Source organism: Caloenas nicobarica, chromosome Z (assembly GCF_036013445.1).
Source record: "Caloenas nicobarica isolate bCalNic1 chromosome Z, bCalNic1.hap1, whole genome shotgun sequence".
NCBI lineage: Eukaryota > Metazoa > Chordata > Aves > Columbiformes > Columbidae > Caloenas > Caloenas nicobarica.
In genome coordinates, this window is record NC_088284.1 from 107,139,891 (window position 1) to 107,165,649 (window position 25,759).

The following is a 25,759-nucleotide window of genomic DNA, read 5'->3' on the forward strand; positions in this document are numbered from 1 at the left end:
ACAGCAACGCTGTAATTTTGCTTAATATGTCCAATAAAAAGATACTTAACACGCATAAGGAGAGTGTTTTAATCTCAGTTACTTTTCGAAAGAAATAAATCAAAGCTCTCTGCCTTGCTCAGACCCATAAACATGCTTTATTTCGCTCACAGTGAATTAAAGCCGAAGGGACTTCGCAGAATGCTGAACTAACCTCATGTTTTGTAAAATCAGGTCTAATTTTGAAAATGCTGTTATCGCACTCACAATTCTGCTCACAAGCTTTCTAATCATGTTGCTCTGGTCTTGAGGATAAAGCTGAACATATACTGTGTTTGCAGAAGCAGAAGTCATTTTGTAAAAATTTGAAAAGGGAAAGATTTTTCCCCCTTGGAAAATAAGAGTACAGGAGCTTCTTCCTTTTGCTTGGCAGAGTCATTCAGAAGTTCACAAAACTGCTGTTAAATTCTGTTCCGTCTCTGGGGTTCAACCTGCACAGCTGGATCTGTGCAGGAACATAACACACGTTTGTGAAAATCCCCTGTCAGAGCAACGAAACTCCACAATCCTTTGTTTTCCCAGCACATTTCCAACATTTCGGGAACATTTGAAGTGTAAAATCTTATCATAGGTCTTTTTAGACACTTAATAAATGTGCTTTAGCACATGGGCTCGATTCATAAATGAAGGCAAAATAAGTGACAGGCCTGAAACCTCCTCCGTTATGAAAATAAACAGAAATCTTCGAAATCCTGTGAAGGTGATGGCTATTTGAATTCTCAGAATTGAGAAAGAAGCTGATATAGGGGAGGCTTGAAGCATATTTACCAAACCTATCAAATATCTTACATTACAACAAAAACCAATTCAGGACTGGACTCCAAAGGCTTCCATCAAACAACAAAACACTATCTATCTATTTATTTAGCAGAAACCTCCCACGATAAATTCTAGTTTGAAGTTCAGGTTCCCTATTTGGGTATGTGCGCCTAAGCCATTACTCGGAGAAACAGAATAGGAATTATTGCACTCTTTTACCCATTTCAGGATCTCAAGAAGTGTCTTATTTTTGTCTACTAACAAGCAGAAATAATTCTGTTCAACCAAAATTCTGTGTAGTCAAGACTGAGCTTAATTTCCGATGCTCAGACTACCCTAAACGAAACTTTTCCCTCAACAATTATCCACAGAATAGGATTTTCTTTAAAGCCTAGAGTACACCTCTAGAAGAAAAGCTCTCTTCATTTTGTATTGTGACATTATTCACTAAGCCAGCATGCGTTAAACTTCTGATAGCCTGTGTAAATTCCATATGCACATTGGTGCCTATGGCATTTCACAAAAGGTCAGGGTTGTTTAATTAGCAAGATACTGAAGTGGTCTTTAAAATATTTTAAGACTTCTAAGTCCAAACTTTGATGTAAGAAATAATTATTTGCCTGCCCACACTTCTTCAGTCTCTTATTTGGTCAGCAAATTATGTTGCTATTCGTTTAAAACTGGTAACCTCTTTCTGAAACTATGTTTTTCTTGCTCTTATAAAACCCAGGACCAAGCAGCCTGTCTGGTCAGGCTGATGGCTTTTTTGACAAACTTGCTCACTGATTCCAAACGATCCAACGTAACAGATCTCTGAAAGGGCTCAGGAATTCATCTGTGCCGGAAGAGTGACGGGTCACAGGTAAGAAAGCCTCACCTGGGTGTACGTTATCACAGTTTGAAGATTAAAAAAGAGAACTCCAACCATGCTAAGGCAGCCCTCTCAGGGAAGGGAATTACCAACACAGCAGGTTTGCCCTGGCTCATACCACATATTTTAGGCACAAAACTGAAGTGCTCAAATCAGGAATGTAGCAGACCTGTGTACTGGGAAGTCACCAGAGAGGGACGGGCCCTTCTGCATATACTGAGCTCTTAAAAGTCAAAGTAAGACCACACCGGATGCTCTGCACTAATGAAACATCGGCCCAGGTTCCCAGAGAGGTGGTGGATGCCCCGTCCCTGGAGACATCCCGGGCCAGGCTGGACGGGGCTCTGAGCAACCTGAGCTGGTGCAGATGTCCCTGCTCATGGCAGGGGGGGCACTGGGGGACCTGGGAAGGTTCTAACCCAAACCATCCTGTGATTCTATGAAAGTCACTTCTAGGTGTGGGGAGCCACGGTGGGTACAGTTATCACACCGTAAGTTCACACTGCAGCTCGGTCAGCCAGACTATGGCTCACTCACTAATCATCCAAAATCCTCTCTGGCCCGTGCAGGGAGCAGGAATCTTCCTGCTGTGTGCATGATACCTGCTCTGGACATGAGTAGTAGAGAAAGCATCTGAGCAGCAGTTAGTGCTGAATGCAGAGGAGAAGAGAGAGTTTTGGTTTGGGAGGTAAGAGTGGGACCACAGGGCAGCAAGGTAGAGGACGTAAGATTTGGGGAGACATAAGAGAGCTGGTCAGAGAATTTGGCAGCTGGCCCTGTGAAAAGCGAGGTGGTAAATCCATTCTTGTCCTACTAGTCTTGAGGAGACAAGCATCCAGAAGAACTCTTGCCCTTGGCCACCACACATGTGGAACTAACACTGCCAGGATGGTCTCCAGCAAGTCAGAGAGATCAGCAACTATTTTCAAAGAGTGGAGTTTCAGTAGTGTTATCAGTAACTGCCAGAAAAAGTCTGAGAAGGGGCCATTAGTAAGAACATCTTTTCATAGGAAAGAAAAAAAACCAAAACAAACCACAAAAACTTCCCCATTATTTCGTTAAAGGTTAAATAAAAGATGCTGAAGTTCCCGTAAGACCCTCAGTAGTGCCCGCGTACCTTACTGCCAATGATGGAGCGAACTTCATCGTCCGGCGAGGTGGGGGTCCCAGATATGTCTGGGTTGCTGTTGCTGAGGCTCCGCGAGCGGTTCAGGTTCAGGCTCGCCGGTCGGACGGCGGATCGAGCCATGGTGGCGTAATGCACTGATCCCCCCAAGCCACCAGGACCTGCCATGTCACCAAAGAACATCCCATTAGAACATCGCCCAGAGCCTTGATCCCCGCTGTTTACACCAGCCTGAGGCAGCAAATCCTTTGTACAGCCAGTAACGAAACCTTCCTGTGCCTTCCCCTGCCTGGTTCTCCCAGGCGAGCAGCAGGGAGAAAGGGATGGGATTAAAAAGCTATTTTATCCGTCAATCTGTGGGAAGCAGGAAGCTCCCTGTGGATTTAGGCAGCCAGTGTGAGGTATGTCTTTAATTAAAGGGCTATTTTCCAGACCTCAGACTCAAAAACCACTGAACTGGGCACAATTTTAAGTACACAACCTTCCCAATGCCTCCCAGAGGTTTTCTGCTCCATGCAAGAAGTGCTGTGCACAACAGCCCTTCCAAAGCCCAGTTTTCTGTGGCTGTCACTCACACCACCTCCTCCCCATGCAGATACATCCCTTGTTCTCAGCAGAGGGGGAATTAATTTGTTTTCCTCCCATACCCAGACACGTGTTTTCAAGAATTTCACACTCCTTTGCCAGCGTACCAACTTTTGCTGGAACTGGATGAAAGTTTGAAAGTACTAGTGAAGGAGACAGGGAGGCAGGACAGGCCCAGAGTGTTCTACATCTGTCTACTTGCCACTGAAAACAAAACTAAAAAACCCAGTATTTTTCCATAATTTATCCTTGCAGTCTTTCAGTGGTGACACTGTTATTTAAGATCATCAAATAGTTAAATCTCTGACATGGCCAACTGTAATTATACTCATCTTGTAAATGGCTACACTGGATCTTAGAGAAAGTTAATAATAGGGCTTGGCTGGGATCCAGCCATGCAGTTGGAGCTCCAGAGCACCTGCCAGCAGGCAATTTCTGCCACTTTTAACAAACTGTGACTCGAAATAAAATGAAAAAAGAGCTACCTGGTGATGGTGAGTTGGGATAGGTATTTGGTAGGCGAAAAACATAATAAATATAGGAAGCGAGAAGGCTGTTTCTGCCGTGCTGGTCCTGGTTTCCATCCAAGTTCTTGTGAAGCCGGTTTATGATTGATGCCATCGCTTCAAAAGATGCTTGGCCCAGGTTAACTGAAAGTGATAAGTGAGGAGTTTTGAACCGTAGATGTACCCATGAGCAAATCGTAAATGTGCATTTTGTTCACCTTCTAAAATATACATGGTGAAGCTTTTCAAGAGTATAGGAAGCATTTCTCATGAAAACTGAACCTGGGGTTTAAACTGGGTCTAATAAACAGCTTGACAGGAAGACAGGTGTTGAGGTGATAAGCTTCAATTTTATTAATAACAAATTTAATCAACTTAGGCCTGATTTTTTGAATCAGACCAACTTGGGTCATCAACTGCAATGGTAATGAGATCAAGTCCTTGTTTAATTGACGGATAATATCCTTTGAATATTTATCATACTTTTCTCAGTTAATTATTTCCTCCATTTAAGCCTTAGCCAAAACGTAAGCTGCATCAAAAAGAACAATTCCATCCTGTTTTGGAAAAAAATCTGTTCCAAAAATGACCACAGAAATCTACACATGGACCAAGGTAGATATTCTAAACAAATCAGGGATGAAGCAGACAGCTGCTGGAGACCGTAAATCGTAGTCTTTTAAAAAACTAGACACTAATGTCCTCAATGCTCCATACAGACAAACTAAACCAACACAGAACACTTGAAGAGTGAAAGAGCTTTAAAATATAAAATAAAAAAAGATAACCCAGAAAGATAACCTTTCCAAAATAAACAATTGCTATTTTTAAAGCAGTCTTAAATACCTATATTCCAGCATGTCCAAACTCAAGTTTTCTAAAAAAGCTCTCAATTGCTATTTTAAATACTAAGGAACTAATCCTGACTTCCACTTGAGATTTTTTTGTACTACCAGAGCATAGCCCATAACAGGGAGCAAAAGGAATGATGATTCATACTGACAGTATCAGACCCACAATAGCTGGAAGAACATACAGCGTCTGTATCTTCTTATCTGACCTACTTTGAGATTTTCCAAGGTGACTAGTAAGGTTGAAATTCTTAGTTTCTGAAGAACAGTGCGGTGACACCTTAACAGGCTCCAGTGCTAAGAAAACGCTGCACCCAGCTCATGAAAGCCAGGCCTCTTTCTGGTGCCTCAACCTGGACATCAAATTACTAGTCATTCTTGGAAAGCTTTGTATTAGATATTGTTCTGTGTATATCACCGCTGATCTGGATGCCAGCATGTTTTATTTTGAAGATACAGGGTATATTAGTGGCACAAAAATAAAGCATAAACCCAGACTTTTTTATTTCTACATAAATATGATAAAATTGGAAGTGTCAAACTTTCAGCTACATAATTCTCTATAAAACTTAAAAAGAATACCTATTTGGCCTGCAATGACAGGAGGTCTTACTACCAGGAGAATCAGTTTGTCAAGCAGGAGATGAAGAAATCGCACTACCGGCTCCAGTTGAGAGGAATTTAAAGCTGAAATGCTGCTCTTCAGTTCATTTTCCAAGTTGTTTTCCATAATTCTCATGTCTCCTATTCGCACAGGGAACATGTGCTCATCCAGAGCATGGACAAGTGCAAAGAACTTGTCGAGGTAAGGGTCCTACGCACAAGCAGAAAAACCTATAATCAGCAAGAAGCTCCAAAAGTAACTCTGCTTTCTATGGATTTGCCCCTCATGGATCGATTGTCTCTCTCATTCTTCTGCCTGATCATTTAATCTCACAAAATTAGCAGAAACTCAATATCTTTGAGAGCTCTGCCCACATGTCTAATTCAACTGAAATCAGCCAATGTTCTGAGGTTGTCAGCGCAAAACTAGAGGACCCAAAGACTGTTAGTAAAACAGACAAAAATGTACTAAAATCAGGTTACTATCTACAACACAAATAGAATACACAAAAAACCACCAAATGACACACTATGAATTAAAACTAAAGTTGAAATGATTAGTCAAAATGATTGCCATCTTTCTTTTCAAATCAAAGAAAGATGGAAAATACATGGTGAAACAAAAGAGGCAGAGAGGAAAAGGAAAAACAAGAAAACATCATATGCTTGGACTGTACATTAGATCTGTTGTATTAAACACAACAGTCTGAGGTCTGAAAACACTGTTGGCCATTCACCCCCTGTGAATAAAGGCCAAACTGCTCACATTTTTAAGCAGAATTTCTCAAATATACTCACAGCAGAACGTGGAATAACAGGTCTGCTTGCTCAGAACTGAAAATAAGATTGTAATTTCACTACAAGTAATTACTACACTCTTCACAGTATCAACTTTGACAGTGTTTCAACCGTCAAAAGATTATCAAAAACTCTTTATTCCAATGACTACTCTTAAGATTTACCTGAGTGTGGAGGGATGATACAGCGACAACTTCTACATTGAAAACGCCTTTGTGGTTATCCACCCACTTCATCCCAGGGAGCGGAACCTGCAGGTTAACAGAAAGATGAGCTGAGGATGTGATAGAAACCAGAGCTAAGGCATTTCTGATTACAATTGCCATTTCTTTTCATTTTATTGTCAGATCACACACATGTGCCCACACACAAACACACACACCTGTCTAAAATTAACAATAGTTAAGAAATAAATAACCTAAGAGTTAAGAATACACATGCACACACACACACATGCATTCTTTCACTTTTTAACAGAAGCATTCTCCTGCATGAAGTATAACTCACCTCTGGAGACAGCACTGAATAAGCCTGTGGTGGTTTTTCCAGTGAAACAGGGAGGCAGAACTGACCAGTCTTTAACCGTCCGTTTTGAAGCATTGGTATCCACTTTACGGAGAAGGAATTAACAAAAGAAAAAACAAAAACATACATTTCTAAGGCTTTCTTGAACTTTGCAGGCTTGACTGTCCAATTCTCAAATTCTGCCATGGTGTATGAGCTGACAGCGATGCTGAACAAATTGCAAACAACTGGATTATGAATATACCCGGTGCTGAAACACAAAGACTGAAAGCCACTCACGGTGTATCCGACTGGAGTCTCCAGGGGAGTGTTTTGTTTTTGCTGGCAGCTCACATGGTAGAAGGTGAAAAGCAGGTGGTGGTGATCAGTTAAAGTGGCTGGAAGCTTAATCTTGATTTCCTCATGAAAATCAGGCGATCTGTGCAGAGACCAGATCCTCAGCTGAGTCACCAATACAAACTGTGTGCTTTACTATCTCATGCTCAACACTAAATCCTTTGAGTTAAAGTATCTGGGGGGAAGGAAGTATATGGACTATCCCAAGGGGTTAAAGCTTCATTTTCTGAATTTCATTTTTGCTGCTCCCCATGAGCAATAAAGTCCTGTCTCAAGATGGAGACCACCACAACCCCCAGCCTGCAGGACACCATTCTCTCCTGGGACATCTCTCCCTGGAACAACTACAAGGACTATCAACATGTCAAGGCCAGAATCATCAATCCTAACCCCAAGGAAATTATTTTCAAAACCAAGTAATTCCAGTTTCTAATTAAAGCCTAAAAGACTCCATCAAAATCACAAAGTACATGCTAACATGAGTTTATAACGCAGAGCTTCATGCCTACTAACTTGAAGCTCGTCCTTAACAGCATCTGCTGAGCTGGGCTACGTGCTTAGGATCACAGTCCCTGACAAAATGCTCTTGATTTGTACCAGACCAAACAAAGACTCCAGCTCCTAGTTATCACAAAACTCCAACAACAGTATCAGCTGCCACTGCAGTTGTTGTGGGTGCTATGCAGATAGTCACCATTAAATAATTAACGCTGAGACAGAGTCACTGGTGAGTTACTCCATTTCAACAATGGTAAAACTTCCTTTGGGTGGGATCACGCTATCCATATGGGGTGACAACTTTCACAAGCTGCCATGTGTTTTACCTGTTGTGATATACTACAGCTGTGTACGCTTCTTTGGAAAATTCAGGACAGCTTGATTTGCCAAAGATGACCTGCAAAAAAGAAAAGAAAAACAACAACAAAGAAATCTCCTTTTAAGACTGTGCTGAGATTTTTTTCCATAATCCTGCAGAGACATTTACAGCTCCATTGCACAGTCCCTGAAGCTGCGTACAGTTACGTCTGCTCGTTACATGCCCCTTCACTTAAATGCAACGTTTTACTTGGTCACTGAAGAGTTCACAGTTTTAATAATCCCAGTTACACATGCATGCAGATCTGGCTGATGAAGTGATGACTGTAACCACTCCTACACAGATCTTCACCCAGTGCTGGTCACTTCTGGCTCTAACGTAGGTATAACTATCACCTTTCATTTTTTTGGCACGTAAGCAAAGATGCTGTTCCAAACACAAGGGTGTCCATTGCAAACATCTCAGATTAAAATACTAGCTACCACACTGTTACTTTGCAAACTCTACACAAATGTACTCTTTGTTCTGAAATATTGCCATTTTATATTCCCCTGAACTTGCTATTTTGAAATGTATTTCAGCGAGGTTTTCTTTAACACAGGGGTTTTACGACTGCAATGTGTACTCTGCCTTGTGGCATGCAGCATTCACATGGAGCACAAAGTCCTCCCCTCACCGGCATCGCGTTGCTGGCGTCCTCTCCATACATGAACTGGACCTTTACAGTGATGTTCCTGGCAGATCCTTGGCGGTTGGCGAAGTTAAGGCTCTGAGGGTAGACGTAAAGAAGATTCCTGCAAGAGACAAAGGCATCAAGCATGAGAATGAGAGAGTTTAATCTTCCTTAATCTGTTATTTAAACCTCCATGGAAACGATCTGAGTCAAAGCGAAGGGTTTGACATTTTCCATTGGCCACATGGTCTTCTCTTCAACAAAAGCGCAGAAGCATTTTCATAATGACTCCTTATTTTAGACACCAAAAATTGTATTTTTTAAACTGCCATCATATTTTGAAATAGTTCCTGCTTATAAGGGTACTTGGAAAATATATCTAAAAATTTCACAGTGATTCTACAATCTAAGAAGTTCAAGTGGTAAGAAAACATATGAATAGAAAAGCACTGAGAAATATTTATTTGCTTAACACAAAGTGTTGGTTTCTGTTCAATAACTTCCTTGTGACTTGTCCTTTTTTTCTTTCTTCATTTTTAATCTCTTACATCAGGATGACTTCAGGTTACACCTCTTCTCTGAAAACAGATTTAACTAAACGGGTAAAACGGGTATCTGCAGCTTCACCAGACAATATGCAATCTTCTCAATGACTCAGCTCATGGTGTCTCCAGCTTCACACCTGAACACCACACTTTGGGAAAGACGAGAATCAACTAAAGCTCGCAGTTGAGACGCGAGAATAGTCAGGAGCTTCGGACAACAGCGGGAATGGCCAGACCGAGCCAGGAGTGTTTAGTTTTGAGGGAACACCTGGGGCCATGGGTAGTGGCAACACTCCCAGGTATCTAAAGAACAGCTGCAAAGATCAAAGTGATCAAATGACCATCACATCCACAGAGAATATGACAGGGCATAACGGGCTGAAACTGCAGCACAGGAGATTGAGGTGAGATATGAGGGAAAATGTTCTGACTGTAAGGTTAGCTAAGCAGTAGAATAAACTGCCCAGTGAGGGTGTGAAATCTCCATTTTCTGCTATTTTTTGAGGACAGGTGAGGCAGACACCTGTCCAGATCAGTTTATAGACAACCTCAGCCTTTACCAGGGGGGCACATTTTAGAGGCCTCTTCCAGGTCCATTTCTCCAAGTCTATGATTACTTTAAACACAACAGTGACAGCAAGTGATAGGACAAAGGGAAATGGCCTCAAGTTGCGCCAGGGGAGGTTCAGATTGGATATTAGGAAAAAATTCTTCACGGAGAGGGTTGTCAGGCATTGGAACAGGCTGCGCAGGGCAGTGGTGGAGTCACCATCCCTGGAGGGGTTTAAAAGGCATTTAGACAAGGTTCTTAGGGACATAGGTTAGTTCTAGAGTTAGGTTAGGTTATGGTTTGACTCGACGATCCTGGGGGTCTCTTCCAACTGAAATGATTCTACTCTATTCAATTCTAAGATGCAAAATTTGGCAATATTTTCCATCCGCTTAGCACTGCTGAGTCCCAGCCAACAAAGCACAAGTTGCATTCACTAACATTAGCAAAACTGTCCACTACAAGCCTGCTCTTGTCTTTTAAGCAAGTAATTTACACCACAGAAAGGCCCTGGCATGTCCCTACGAAAACAACAACCACCCCTGAACCATTCCACTCAACATACTCAATTATTCAAAGGAAATATACCTTCTTTTGCCTCCAAACAAATAAAAGTGTGTGAATTATTAAACATCTTTAAAAAGCCAGCCTGGAAATCCCCTCTCCTTCTCCCACACCACCCTGCCCACCAGAGCAGCATCATTCCCCCTCGGACATCCCGGCTCCTACGGCTGCAATAAGAAAGACCAAGAGTGATGCTCACCAGGGGCTCCTCGGCAGCCCGATGGTAGGTGAGAAGTTCACATTTCTGCCTTCCATCCGCTCGGGATAAAAGACTGATGTATTGCATTTACCCAAATACTGAAGCAACCAATTCTGCAACAAGCCCTGGCTTGCAAGTCAAGAGGAAAAAGAGATGCCCTTCCCCTCTGTCCCCCTTTTGGGAACTATTCAGTGAATCTAAATACAATTTGTAAGTAGTTTCCAACTGTTCCTTGTCCCAGAGAGACAAGAGACAACAGATGGGCACGGAAAACTGCAGTGAGGAGCACAGCAGGACAACATTTTAAGTGTAATAAAGCAGCCACTACGGAGTGCTGGCAACAGTAGACTGAAAACAAAAAGATTCTTTTTTTTTTGATTGTCATGAGAACAGCGATTTGGTTGCTCAGTGAAGGTACCTGGTGCATTTCTAGATGCCGTGGATGTTCGAAGCACCTGCACTGGGCAGTGGGTCAATCTCCTGGAGGACCAGCTGGGAAGAAGGAGGTGGGCTGCCCTAGACCGTCGGAAGTTGCACTTTATGTCAACATTTTGGCAAATTAATCCCGCCTGAGAACTTGATTCTGATGGCAATTCCATTCACCCCCTGATATCCACGGGTTTTCCCAACCTCACAGACATGGGCTAATGCTGGTCCTAAGGAATCCTCTAAGAGCCCCTGAAGAAAAAGGTCCCTCCTCCAGGTCAGCACCTATAGGGAGCAGCCCAGCTGTATAGCTCCATACGGGGAAGCGCTACGAAGCCAGGCTCTTTTTCACCCCTCCAGACAGAGGAATATCCTTTGCTGGCAGGTGGGAATTTCTTCCCTTTCAAGTCCTTCATGCTGAATTAAGTTTTTGAATCCCATCCCCACTGGTCGCTTTGCCTAATCAAGGCTCTCTTACTATCTCAGAGGGGGCCTGTGCCGTTTTTGTGACTCTACTAAATTACTTTGTTCTGGCATGAATACATTTGCTCCTTGATGTTCTTTTTAAAATGAAAATGGGGTATGAAAATTTACTCTAAAATGTACATTGCTCATAAAATTTTTATTAAGTATTATTAGTGCTTAAGAGAAGGATTTAATGTATTTGTGAAGCCAGGCTACAGAATCCCTATATTAAATGCAGTCTTACGCTTAGGACTGATTTACGCTGAATAGCAGAGATGAATCTAGACCGAGCTTGCGGTCCTCCTACCGCCTCTGCTGCTGGGAGCAAAGGAGACATTTCACCAGGTGGATGCCACTCTAGAAAGAGGGTGCTTGAGACCTACAAACAGATGTTAGAGCTGATGTTATATGTCGGGCTTGGCTTTAGCTGCGTTCATAACAACCAGCACCAACCCCGATATCCTGCATTTCATTAGGAAGAAACTCACGTTCGTTAGGGGAGTTCAGATGCACAGATCCCACTGTAAGACAGTGGAGAGTTGAATACTTGCTCCTGTGCAGGCAGCTTCTCTCCACAGGATCCCTATTATCATCCTTTTGTTGAGAATTTACATAAAGAGAGGGGAGAAAATTCCCGTTTGCACATCCAAATGCGACCTCAAACGAAAAATCCAATTTTACCTTACCCTACATAGGTATAAGCCGCAGATCTTCCTGCCTGCCGTAAACACAGTTACAGGAGCCACGGAGACTCACAGATGAAAAACAATAGGAAAATTATAAATTTCTTAAAGTAACCAGTGTCCTTGTCTTACAGCCGCCCTGGGAGGCTTCTCGGTTTCTCCTCTGTTACCCTCTTTCCTTTGACACTTTACCTCTCAAGTTCTCATTATTTGTGTGCACGAATACCTGGGCTCAGTAGACTTTGTAGGACACCAGAGGTGCAGCCACTGTCCTCTGAAAAAAAGTGAAACGACTTCTGTGCAAAGTGATGGCAGAAGCTGCCTCACTGAGGTGATGGACATCGAAGCCTTTTAAAGCTTTTAAAGACAAAGCAAAGTGGCGCGGCACTGAATGTAGCCTCCAGAAATCAAGAAAAGACAGTCCCTGCCCTGTGTTGTACAGAAGTGGTGGGAAACACGAGGAGAGAACAACTTTCTGGTGGGCCAGACGTCGTGAGGAGGTCTCATATCACAGCGGTCAATTCTCTACAGAAGGGATAAGGGGAGGAGAAGGGACTGACCATGAAAATAACACTGCAACACCAACAACCACGCTGAGCGTACACTGATTAAACCAAGGGACTGCTTGTCCTTATGCTTCCAGGTAACAGCTACTTCTTGATGATACTATTCACAGATTGCTATCAATAAAAGTTTCAGCCAGAAGCTCTAAATCCAAGGACTTGCGTCTGGAGCGTTTATTACAATGCTACGCAAAACATACGCAAAGCTTATACTATTATCTCAAACAGATCTCAAACGTACTTTTACCTCCATAAAGTGAACTGCGAAAGTTCAAAGGCTTCCCAAGCCATGGAAACAAGGGCACCAGGCACTCCTTGAAATATTTATATAATGTGATTGCAGCCATTTTGCAAAATCCTTTATAAAGGTATTAAAACCTTAAGAGCTGATCCTAACTCTTAGAGGGAATGTCTAACTATTAACAAAACCTTCCCTTTTCAGTAAAACCCAGAGACCTTTTTCTTTGCTTTATTCCCACTATAAAAATCATTTAAAGCCCATTTAATAAGGGTCACCCAGCTGCATGAAAGATCTTCAGGATCATGTTTGTTATATATAACACATCTTTTCTTGCCTGGGCTAAGAGCTCCCAGAGGCTGGATTCCCCCTTAGGGTTTCTACAGCCTCTGAATCCAATGGTTTAATCACACCAGAAGGTTTTTCTCCCCTTTGCTTTCCTGTGTCCTGCTTTGCTGACGGACTCTGTGACTGCTGTGATATCTAAGGGTGTTTTTTTGTAGCGAGCTTATCACTTATTGGCACTAATATGGAAATGTGCTTGGCAGCTACTTGTGCTTGTTTAATATTCGACATCAGGGCATTTTGACTGCCTTTTGTCTTTGGAAAACGAACCTTTCTGAAGGGTAGTGTCGTGTGTGAGCAGCACCCTGGCACAGGAATGGGAGGCACAGAGCGAGACGCAGCAACTTCTCCAGCTCTAGAAACCTGGTTCAATGTCTGACCTCCACTTGCTTCGTCACTGCTATTTCTTGAGTAATTTTCTGTGTTTTTCTGAAGACTAAGCTAAGAATAAAGGTTTTTTGGGGGTGATGGGGTTAGGGAAAATTCAAAACTATTTAAAAGGAAACTGAGAAAGACTTCTTGTGACTCTGAGTAACAGTTAAACCAGAAAGTGATTCATCTGAAACCCTGTAAAACCAAAGCCACTCAAGTACTTTGAAGTGGACTGTATAAAGTATACATATATATATTTTTTTAATTTTGCAAGCAGTTCTTCCAAGTTTTGCAGCTCAAAATCCCTGTGTCAGACGCCAGAGGCTGGACTTTGTTCCCTGTTCCAGAGCAGTGTCAGGCCCGTACCTGGCACACACCTGGACTTCATCTACATAAGTGACAATCCAATGAGAAAATACAAATCCTTCAAAATAACATGCTTATCTTACCTTTTAAACACTGGAAATGTTTAAATAGGATTTAAGTGGATGGAAGTGTTTAAATAGGATTATCAGGTGTTATGTATCTTGGTCTACCATTCAAAGCAAAAACTATCAAACTTTTCGGAGTTCAAGTATTAAGAACCCTAAGAACTCCCCACAAAAGTACAATATAAGAGCAGTCCAGGCCCTGCACATGCTTTTTTCTTCCTGCTCATTTGAACAGCTCTTTACACATTTCCACTGATACCATCAAATGAGAAAATGCTGCAGGAATGACGACTCAATGCAAACCCTTCAGGCTGATCCCTGTCCCATGAATAACACTAACTGTTCGAACACTTTTTTTAAAACAGATTTTTAGAAGGGTTGAGTAAATACTGATTCGATGAGTTTCTTTAGAAACTAATCTGAAAAAAAAATACAGATTTTAATAGGGCACGATAGGCTTCCACTGAAGAGCTTCTCATAGCCTAGAACCTCATGGACATCCCTTGTGAAAGAATCAACCTTGTCAAAGCTGGATCTCTGGAATAAAGCCCTAAGCCATGCAAATCAGATAACTAATCATACTGCTATGAAATATTCTCCACCAATTAACTGGAGGTCTAAAATACTTTCACGTTACTTAATTATAGGTGGGGAGGTCACCTGCACATTATCAAGCCTTCATCACACAGGAAGTTCATCATATAACAACTTCATTTTAAAAATAATTTTTCTATAGATGCTTCATATCATTATCATATGTCCATGAAAAACAAGAAGTCCAGAAGAAGAATTATTAAATAGAAAAGAATTAAGCAAAGCCCTGAAAACCCTGCAAAGTACAGACTATATTACGCATGGACTGATTTCTTGGATTGCTGTAAGTGATTCCAGAAAGAAAAATACCTTTCATTCATACTGCAATGCTACTCAAAAAACATACATGCTTCCATTCAGAGACCCACTGCAGAACAGGACATTTATTTCACAGTACCTGCAGACTTGCTTTATGTAGTGTGAATCTTAAACACTAAAGAGAATGGTAAGGTGAGAAATGTAGGCGAGGTATTATTTATCTCACCCACCTCTGGAAAGCAGCTCTTAAAAGAATATGCTTTATATGGTGTAAATTACTGCACAAACCTTAACATAGTAGAATCACATCCAGGCAATCTCTGGACCTCATTCCCTCTTTCTCACTTAATCTGAACTAGATGACAAGTAAATCCACTGCAGCACAATGAGTTACATCAGAAAATGGTACAAAATGAGAATCAAGTGGTGTGAATCATCTGGGAATATTCTGCCCTTCCATAGGTTACCAAGCAGCTGCACAACCTCAAATACAGCGACCAGCGCTCTTCAAGTACGCTAAACCCTTTTACACTCCCGAGGCAATAAAAGGAATCATACAACACAAACAAGAAGCAATTTAGGCCCTTATCAAGATTATGACCCAAAACTAATCTATTAAAAAGCATTGTGTGAAAAACACTTAGTCATCAATAACTTTTTATAACAGAAAGTCTGGCAGATGGAAAAGTTCAGAACCAGTTTAATCAGCACCATGCCCGTCTCCCAGTTTTATCTTCCCAGATATCAACCTACATTCAAGAGGGGTTACATTCGTTCAAATACACACAGTTTAATGATCAACTCATTGGTCTGCCTCTTCTAAAATGAAGAGGAGTATAAATAGATCAAATTCTTCAAGCCAGAACAGCCACACAGCAAAAACTGTTAGTAGGAAAACTCTCTGCATCCTGAACAAAGAGTAAAAGGAGCAGAAAACATGAAAATCATTCTAGTCTTTCTGTTCATTGCCCCACTTGCTCTTTCAGCCAGAGCTGAGAAGGATTATTCCTCCTTAGATTCTGCTGCTTCTCCCGAGACAAAGTCGAGATTTGCCATGTTAGATGATGTACGAATCTTGGCCAACGGACTCCTCCAGCTTGGGCACGGTCTTAAAGACTTTGTCCACAAGACGAAGGGGCAGATGAACGACATCTTTCAAAAACTTTACATTTTTGACAGGTCCTTTTATGAGCTCTCACTGCAAACCAGCGAAATCAAAGAAGAAGAAGAACAGCTCAAACAAACTACAGCCAGACTGCAAATCAACAACGAAGAGATGAAGAATCTCTCGCAGGAGATGAATTTGAAGATTGAAGACCTCATACAAAACAAAATCCAGCTGCAAGAGCAAGTATGGGGACTGGAAGACAAAGTCACAAAACTGGCCATTATCCATCCTTCAGCGCAAGAGACAGAAGAAATTTCTTCACTCAAAGTAAGTAGAGTTGTGAAAGCCCCTGACACACAAAGCCAAAGTAAACTGTAATGCTATTATTGGTAGTTTAGCAACAGCAGCTCATGTTTTCCCTGCATCTTCATTGTAATACTACTGTATACGTTGAGAAATAACTCACTGCAATAATCATAAAAGAATTCATGTGCTAATCTGACATACTGTTCATTTTGCAGTAAAATTCCCCAGTAAAGTCAGTGACAAAATCATGAAATTATAAGGCTATGTATCTTTTCAAGTATTTGTTTGCAAATTAGCTTTAAGAAACTCTGTAATTATAATGATTTAAAAATTGCCATCAGGGAAGTGATGTGATTAGCAGGCCCATAGATTTGTATGTCATCGGCTCATTACAAATCAATGCCCTAGGAACTGCCTTAGACCTTTAGAGAGGGACATCCATAGGACCTGCATGACCTCCAGGACCAAAGAACCTTGCAAGTGTTAATAGACTTGATGTCCATACATGTATTTCAGTGGGTATAAGGTTTCCTATGGAAAAAGAAGGATTAACTGTATTTTGCAGAAGCATAAGGTTAAGCAACTTGTGTGAGAAAATACTGGATATTCGTTTCCATACAGAAAGATGAATCCAGATGTCCCAAATCCCAAGTTAATAACCTAAACGCAGGCAATCACTCCCTTTTTTGACTGGTGGAATACATTTAGTTTGAATCAAGGGTCAGCTTCACAGAATGCAATTGTTCTGGACGTGCAAATGGAAGGAAAATAACAACAGCAAAAGGTTGTGAAGGTCTTGCACTGCTTCTAACCACATCTCGCCTCCCTCCCTGCCCTCAGGCTTTCGTGGAGCAGCAGGACAACCACATCAAGCAACTTCTCAAAATCGTGGAGGACCAGCATGTGCAACTTGACAGACAGCACAATCAAATAATGGAGCTGGAGGACAAGGTACAGGAACCATCTCTATTGCTCTTTTCAGAATTTGTCATCTCTCCTAACACTGAAGGAGCCAACGGCCCGTTCATTTGGGTCAGCCGTCCCTCCTGTTCACAGTTTGGGGGTGCAGAGGCGGGTATAAACAATTTTGACTGCAAACATGTACATTCTGGGTGAGAGATGGCTGTGTTGCCAGGCAGAGGGCTATGGGCAGGGCACACATTGACCAAGAACAGAGCTTTGAAACACTTATCAACACCAGGCTGCTGTATTTTCTGGCTGCTAATTTTTTTTTGTCTTATTATCTACCATATTCTTGTCCTTCCATTGGTCTTCTAAGTATCATTATGTTCTACCTCTTTCTTCTTTTCCAATATTCGCTCCAATAGGGAACCATGTTCTGCAGTTCAACATGTGTCACTGTAATACTGAGCACAACTGACATGCTCATATTTAATTTATTCCTAAGGGGAGGCTATAAAAGGAAAATGCATTTCACTGAAGGAATTGGTGGTTTCATGCTCTTTAGATGTTGGTATTATTTGTCTAAGTGATGCCACTCGAGGAAATAAGTTAAATCTGTTTGCCCATTAAGGTGAGGACGGGTCATTTACTCACCTCACGAATCCTGTCCTGTTTGAGCAGTGGCACAGCTGACATTCACGCAGCTGAAACCCACCAGTGCGGTTCTGAAGTTATTTTTATATTGTAAATTGAGTATTCTAACGGATTACATTCACAAGAAAAAATATGCTCTGCATGACATTGTTCAGCTTGCTACATGAATCTCATCATTTCAGAGATTTTAGAGCCTTGGGAAATTAACAGTCCGTAATTAACGGTTCTTTTAGCTGAACCACATAGAGCTGCAGGAACTCGCAGAGAACTCCTTCACGGGGGAACAAATGGAACCAGAGGCCATTCCCTCCTTTGTGCGCAACGCCACGGTTGTGACACACAAATCTGAAGGTGAGACCTCCTCTCCTAGACGTGACTACACAAAACATGGCATTCGCAGTGTTCTCTGTGAAAGCTTTGCGTTTAACAAACACTAAAAGCAAAGCCCCCTTATTTTATACACGGCACTGTGGGAAGGAGCTGGAATTCCTGCTTTGGAAAAAAATGCCATCATCTACTTAGCCCCACAAAACATGTACTTGTCTCTGGGGTGATATACAGGAAAAACGTCCAACAATCCTGTCCTCAACCTCCAGCCTCCATCCACCCCTGTAAACGTGTGCTGTGACCATCCTTTTACCAACACTTCTGGCATTGCCGATGCCGGTCTTGGAGAGTACGAACAGAGAACTAATTTACTTCATGCCGGACAAATTCTAAGATTCTGAAGAACTTTCTTTAAAGTTGAGAGGAATTTTTGAACTGCAGCAATGGGAACAGTATTTACTGGGAACTTCACAAGTGGGGTAGGAAAGTCCATTTGCCCAAGTCTAGTCTTAGGCCTTACAAACTTTCAGAAATTATCTAAATCGAAACCTTGCCTAACTTAAAAAAATATAGGCAGTTCAACCTACGTACAACTTGGCAGCTGCACTACCAAGCCCAAAGCAGTTTGCCCATTTTGTGACATTTACTGTAAAATAAAATTACCAAAAAGATCGTCCTAGTTTTTGCTTTGGCTCTATCCCAACTTACAAAGCTGGGTTAAAACTTACCCCATTCAAAGCAGGATTTGTAAGGGTCTGCTGTCTGCTTTCCCAGGTGCTGCTCCTGACTGCACTGCTCTTTATAACAGCGGCATGCGGCTCAGTGGCGTTTACACTATTAAGCCAAACAGCTCGGAAGCTTTCGATGTCTACTGTGAAATGAAATTCGGTAAGACACCGTGCTAGCAACAGTCTAATTTTCACCTAAGTAGTTCCTATAAGCTGAAAAACTGTGTCTCATCCCAAAGCGCACAAAAACTTACCACGATTTATGCATCCTCTTGACTTATTGGTCTGTCTGTGTTCTGAACTCAGGTTTCTCATATCCTAAAGTCTCCTTAACACTCATTCTTTACTCACTTCTTGTTTATACTGAGGAAAGGACTTTCAATCATGTGACAGAAATTAGGTATATTTAAAAAAACAAACCCCTTTAGCTATAGAGAATGAAAACAGCAATTATAAATGCCATTTTATTGCAACCATTAATAGCTTTTCCCAATAAAAGCTAACATTCAATAGTAAATACCTTAGTAAAATTTTGTTTCATTAACAAGGGTTAATGCTTGAGACTTAAATATACCTAACCCAAGGAGGTGAGTCCTGGAGATAGGACTCCTGTATCACAGTTGGGTGAGTCCGTAGCTATGCATGGATCATATAGGCCCGGAATTGTCATGCACCAGAATGCCCAAGCTCTACCTTTGTAAGAAACCCGTTTGTCTGTTCCTTTATGCCACTACCCAGAGATCCCACATCGTTTGGCCACTTCACCGTTCCCTGTTTTTTTCACCCCGCTCTGCAGCATCCTGCGGTGCTGCCCTGTGTGTGTCCTGCCTCGTGTCCCTCACGGTCCCTTTGCCAAACCGCTGACCCAGCCGCGGCAGGGCCGTGTCGTTTGTTTGGATGTGTAAACACAGCGGCATGGGGCTGCCCTGTGCAAAAAAGCTCCTTTGCTTACATTTGTTGAAAGGAGGGTGTCATGACCTGGTCAGGAGAAAAGACCGTCCTGCAGCCCTGGCGTGGACGTGGCCTTCAACGCTTTACATCTTCTGTGGAGTTGTGCTCCCAGCAGTCAAGCGCTATCAGCAGAGAGAGTCTGACAATCTGATCAAATGCCTAGAAAATTTCATATCTCTTATTTTCTCTACGTTTGTGTTTCTCAGCCCCCATAAACTAACGAAACCCAGTTAAGGCAGCTTAACAAAATAACTCCAGTGAGGCGAGTCGCTGCGATGTGGCAGAGGACACTCAAACAGCCCTGCGTTCTGTTCAGCTGGGCCCACTTAAATTTCTTTCATGAAGATTTAGGCTAACTCATTCTACCTCAAAATGAGAGCACCCAAGAGCGCGCTCATGGGTGGTTAATAAGGCCAAGGCCATGATGAGTTGGGCATCTGCCCTCTGTATGTATATCTCTCTCTCTCTATATATATATATATAAACACACGTGCACTCAGGTCTGCTGCAAAATGAAGAATAAATGGGATTCATATGGAGCCACCTTCAGTGCAAACCCATTTTCTTCTTCACTGCGAATTTGCAGACAGGCAGCCGCAGCGGTGCAGTCTGTAGGTCAGCGCCTGACAGTCTCAGTTAGTTCCCATCTTCTCTCTAACGCTCTAAACACTTAAGCCAGGCTTGTGACTTATTTCCCCTTCGCATTCGCAGGCAGTTCCTGGACCGTAATCCAGAACAGGGTGGATGGATCACTAGATTTCAACCAAACCTGGGATGCCTATGCCAATGGTTTTGGTGACCTCCATGGTAAAAGTGCCTTTTTTGTGTGTCTTTTCTTTGTATCAGTTGATTTGAGAAGCTGAATCTTCTTACTGAAAGGTGTTCACATCAGAGCAGAGAAAACCTGCAATCAGATCTGGTGGTGCTTACCAGAAAACATAACTCGGCAAAATTTTCAAATAGACATGTGCAAACACACCTTTAGCAACTTTTGCTGAATCGAGGCTAGAATGCTTTAAATACTATTTTAGTTACTGAGCTTTTACTATTCATAAAAGCATCTCCCAAAGCCTTTAAAATATACACAACCACAAAACCTCATCAAGTTGCTGTCACTACTTTCTCTCAAACTTTCTGCAATCCCCATCAATTTTTCCAAGCACGAGAGCCCCCCAGCCTGCCCGTGCCCTCTGTGCAAACACCTCCGGCTTCCCCACGCGAGGCCAATCCCCTCCACGGCTGGACAGGGCGAGGAAACACCCACATTCGTCTGTTAATATATAGTTTGATCACATTGAATGCTACAGCTGTGTCTTAATTCATCTCCAATTCCCATATACCACACCAACATGAAGCCACATCTTTCCAGAATCAGAAAGATTTTGCAGAGGATGGCATCACTCAGCTACGTCCTACTCACTTCTGTGCTGCGTATTCTAAGGTGATAAAATACAACAGGCTCCTTACCTGTAAATTGTGGGAGTATTTTACTCAAACATCTTTTCTATTGCTTTAAATGCCACCTGCATGTACAGCACTCGCACGCAGCTACACTATTTGTACATGTGGCAATTACACATCGTGCACTGACACCAGCAGCATTGATAATAAGCTACTTGATTAATATAATTTATGAAACAATTAAACTACTTATCAAGAATTCTAGCAAAAGAAAAATCCTCAAGTTAAATTCACGTTGTACACAAGGGTATCGAAACCTCAGCTGAGTTCTGCAGCTCTTTCCTTAAAAAATGTGACAATTGCAATTAGGTTTTATGTATGTCATTTGCTTCATTTGTCACACAGCTCCAATTATGCATGTTTTAAATGTCTTGAGCTCCCTCTCAAAGTTTCACAAGAGGTGGGAAAGTTAAGAGAGAAGCTCCAGTTCATTTATATCTCTTGCTTTTATTGATCACCAGCGTGCAATTAAGAAGAGGTAAACAAAAAGAATGTAGCAGGAGACCTCTGAAAAGATCAACAGTCCCCAAGACTCATATTATTGATTTAATTAAAGCAATGAATAAATCCTTTTAAATACTATATTTTCACACATACTACCCGCAGCTTATCTGTAAAAACAAATTCAACAGCAGCGTGAGCGATATGGGGTTTTAAGGAAAGTTTATCACATAACCCCTTGCCCACCAACTCTCTGCCTGGTGATTTCTGTCCCCCAACCCTCACCTCTGACACCTCTTGATACTGTGCAGCTTATTTGAACATGTATTTTTGAAGACTGATATTTTAAAGGCGAATGAGCTACCTGAGGTATGGGTTAGAGATCTGAAAAACAGGGTTAAGTGTGCTCATGCCCAGTTTCATATTAACAGCATCTATTTCCTACGACTTTGCAGAGGAATTCTGGCTGGGCCTGAATAAGACCTATTCCATCACTAAACAAGGGGACTATATCTTACGGATTGAGCTGCAGGACTGGAAGGATAATAAACGTTTCATCGAGTACGCGTTCAGCTTGGGAGGCCTGGAAACAAACTACAGCCTCCAGCTTTCCCGGATCTCTGGGAGCATCCCCAACGCGCTGCCGGAGCAGACGGAACTGCGCTTCTCCACTGCAGACCGGGACCTGAACACAATAAACGACTTCAACTGTCCAGAAAACTACCTGGGTATGCTGGGTATATTAACACGGGGGTGTCTTTGTTACATGAAGGATGGCAGGATGCGTCGGAGGGTACTTACCGATACAAGCCTGGTGTTAGATACAGAGAAGAGGGGGCAGGAGCATCTTTCTCTTTGCAGGAAAGGGCAGAAGATGTTTTTTGTTGGCAGATAGCGGGGTCCTACAACGAGGCACCATCTTTCTATTTTATAGACAGGTAAAACTAAAGCACAGTGTGGCTGTGTAAATGACCAACCTCAGAAACTGAACTAGCAGTGTAGGTTGACATAAAAGGCCAGGATGAGATTCTGAGCTATGAAGGGAAGGAGAGTTCTTCCTCCAATGCCTGCTCCAGCATGGCAGGTCAGATTGTTTAACCTCTCCTTGCAAAAAAAGAGAAGACAAACTGACTCTTAACTCCGTTTTGACTACAAACCAAAAGTGAGGTTCCATTCAAAGGCAGATTTCAGCTGTTTGTTAAGTATACATGCTGTAATCGCTCTCAAAAGAGCAAGATGTGAAGCTGAAGACATATTTCTACTTAAAGATAATTTGGCTAAAGGATACCTGATTCTTGGATTTTATGAAGGTTTTATGTTTTGCCAGCTTATAGCAAAAAGCAAACAACAGAAAAAGCAATTAATGATTAAACCACAGGATACAGAATTGTACCCTTGCTTCATGTAACAAAAGCTTTGCACATCATTCTAGGCCTGAAAATTGTTAATGTCTCAAACAAAGCTGCGAGTGTTACTCAGCTCTAGTGATCATAAAGCAGGCCAATGACTTCCAAAGTGCTAAACTTTCATTTCCAGCACAGAGTCACTGCCAGGCCTTTGCAAGCAGGACTGGGCTTACAATTTAAGCTTGTGGTTAAGGACACTAGACAATAAAAGAGAAAATTTGTTTACTAAAGGCTCTTCAGCCTTCTACAAGTGCAGAGATTTAACTATTTGTACCTGTGAAAAATATCAGCAAATCAGAAAGTCAGTTGTGGAGGGTCACAGACAGCACAGAAGTGTGGAGCCAACTTCTTAAGTGTCCCAATTCAGCGGCAGCATTTGCGTCTGCAGTTTTCTATGCACCGCTTCTTTTATGTGAAGCGGACAATAACGGGGAGCACAACTTCTGTCTATTGGCCCTCAACCTGCGAGTGTAAGTGGGTACATGTACGAGCACCATTTCATTTGGGTATACCGGCTACTTGTTACTTTTGCTGGGATTGATCTGAAGAAATTTATGTTGCAAACGGGAGCCGTCTACTCAGAAACAGAGCGCACGGTATGTCGGGGTACAACTGACAGTCACTGATTTTACAATATTTTTCCTCAGGAGGGTGGTGGCACAGTGAATGTGAGGAAACGAATCTCAATGGGAAATATGTCGCACCGAGGTCAAAAGGAAGACTAGACAGAAGAAAAGGTTTATACTGGAAGCCTAAGAAAGGAAGATATTACTTGCTCAAGTCAACCAAAATAATGATACACCCAACAGATCTGAAAAGTTTTGACTGGATCACTCGACCTGATGCATTTTAATTCAGAACATGTACACTGAACATCACTACATCAAATAAGTTCATGTGATGTTTAATAACAGATGCATGTTTAAATCCATACGCTGTATGGTGTATTCTCCAACACATAAACCCTGAGGCATTTGCGATGGTCTCAGAGTATGTTTGGTGAGTATTCTCATTCACCATAGCCCCATGGTCAATGTGCTGTAACTTATGTGGAGCTTTTACCTCCCCAGGACAAAACTCTAATGCCCAGGAACCAGCTGCCCGTTAATGTCTTAGACAGCACTGCTTGGGGAAATGGGTTTTCAGGCTGTTCCATTCGTTTCTGGGTTGCACAGCAGGGACCACAGAAAGTGTTTCAGTAAACAAAGGGCTGGCAAAATGCTACAGAAGACATTTAAGCACTAATCTGCAGGGAACAAAAAAAGAAATTTTGTTTTGTAAAGTAACTAATTTGATATTTGGTTCATGGTACTGTTGCGGAATGTTTCTCGGAGCAAAGAAAAGATGGGTAATTCCCCATTTCACGGCTTTGTGTATTACCAGACAAATTTTCAGCAGTGCAGCTCAGGATAATCTTTGCTGAAGCCCTGTACTCGCGCAGCTAGAGATGTGTACGGGCACATCAAGTAACCCACAGCACAGGCCTGATCTTTTACACACCATGCTTTGAAGAATAACTTAAGAACTACACTTTCTTACTGAAAGTTAAGACCTAAGCTTCAAAGCTCACTGAAATACATGAAAGATCTTTTCTTCTCATTTGAAATGGATTCAGAGCCATCCCTTTGCGACCTTTTAGTACACCTAAGAAATTAAACAAAAACCAAGTGAATAGCTGACAAAACACCTTTCAAACAGAGAACAGTTGTCTGGGGGAGGTAACTCCAGTGGAGTCAACGGTACCAACCAACAAACCCTGTGGGCACAACCGCCCTGACGGTGTTGGTCCAGTGTTGGTCCCGCTCCCAAAAACACATTCACATCTGTTCAACTTCGGCTGCAGAATGCTGTAAGGCAGACGGACTACAGACATGCTGACCCCAATTCTGCAGTTAAATTGAGTCATATTGACTTGTATATCTTAACTGACCCTTGTACAGTACGGATTTTTTATCTCAACGTTTGCAACCATAGAGAAAATGGTTTTAAGTTGTAATTCGCAAGAGTGAAGCAGTCGTGAACAGAACATGCTAATTACAGAGAAACTGCCAAAGTACTTTTACTTCTCATGGATTTATTACAAAGAAGAGATCACACAGTGCTGCTTATTTGTACTGGTGTATTGTAATGTTTAATTACCTGTCCAACCTCTTATAAATAAATAAATAAATGAATGAATGGAGCTTCTGAAAAAAGACATGAGATATAGAACTGGACTAAACTACTTCTTGTAAGCTTTGGTTTATAAAAACCTGGTTTGTATTTATCAAACTTTTATAACAAGACGTAACTGATTTGGTAAGTTGGTGAAATTACTCAACAGAAGAAGACAATTCCACTCAGAGGTGTAATGTATTCAAAGATCCTGTGAAAAAGCTTTAAATTAATAGTGATGCATAACAAAAATAAATCTGGGCTTAGTTACTGAAAGGCTATTGTTTTCCAAGATGCTTTAGAAAAATTTCTAGTCTTTCAGACCTTTGGAAGATTTTTTTCAAGCCCTGTGAACAAGAAAATCCAAACAGAAATATGAACAAAGGGATTCCGCATTTTCTTCATTTTTATCCCCCACTTTAAAGAAAAAAAGTCAGTCACTGGAAGTGTCAGAAAGTAACAGAAACAGTAAAAGAATGATGACACAGACAAAGAAAAAACCTATATAAAAGTGAAAATAATTCAACTAAATTTCACTGTGAATTTTAGGAAATGGAGAAACTTCTCTCCTGTTCCTGTTCACAGCCAAGTTGTGTGC

General features: G+C 41.8%; 2 protein-coding genes across 10 annotated transcripts in view; one reads left to right on the forward strand and one right to left on the reverse strand.

The window, feature by feature from the left end:
- Window positions 1-25,759, reverse strand: part of DOCK7 (dedicator of cytokinesis 7) — a 103,930-nt gene that overhangs the window by 37,781 nt on the left and 40,390 nt on the right. For all 9 annotated transcript variants that reach the window (XM_065655499.1, XM_065655498.1, XM_065655496.1 and 6 more), the window contains exons 15-22: window positions 8,493-8,610; window positions 7,824-7,894; window positions 6,943-7,081; window positions 6,646-6,747; window positions 6,303-6,389; window positions 5,320-5,551; window positions 3,866-4,030; window positions 2,787-2,956 (exon numbers count right to left, since the gene is read on the reverse strand). In XM_065655499.1, the coding sequence (XP_065511571.1) occupies window positions 2,787-2,956; window positions 3,866-4,030; window positions 5,320-5,551; window positions 6,303-6,389; window positions 6,646-6,747; window positions 6,943-7,081; window positions 7,824-7,894; window positions 8,493-8,610 (1,084 nt within the window). The remainder of the gene's footprint in view (window positions 1-2,786; window positions 2,957-3,865; window positions 4,031-5,319; window positions 5,552-6,302; window positions 6,390-6,645; window positions 6,748-6,942; window positions 7,082-7,823; window positions 7,895-8,492; window positions 8,611-25,759) is intronic.
- On the forward strand, window positions 15,547-23,860 carry ANGPTL3 (angiopoietin like 3). The gene is made up of 7 exons (XM_065657457.1): window positions 15,547-16,157; window positions 16,977-17,087; window positions 17,927-18,044; window positions 18,795-18,908; window positions 20,411-20,506; window positions 22,057-22,329; window positions 23,655-23,860. Exons 1-7 carry the CDS (start codon window positions 15,660-15,662, stop codon window positions 23,858-23,860), a joined length of 1,416 nt encoding a protein of 471 aa, XP_065513529.1. The 5' UTR covers window positions 15,547-15,659.

Bases quoted from the DNA above. Each gene is read 5' to 3' on its own strand.
- ANGPTL3 (XM_065657457.1), top strand. From the start codon at position 15,660: ATGAAAATCATTCTAGTCTTTCTGTTCATTGCCCCACTTGCTCTTTCA. The intron at 20,507-22,056 runs GTAAAAGTGCCT...ACGACTTTGCAG, and splicing joins TGGTTTTGGTGACCTCCATG to AGGAATTCTGGCTGGGCCTG. The intron at 22,330-23,654 runs GTATGCTGGGTA...ATTTTTCCTCAG, and splicing joins CTGTCCAGAAAACTACCTGG to GAGGGTGGTGGCACAGTGAA.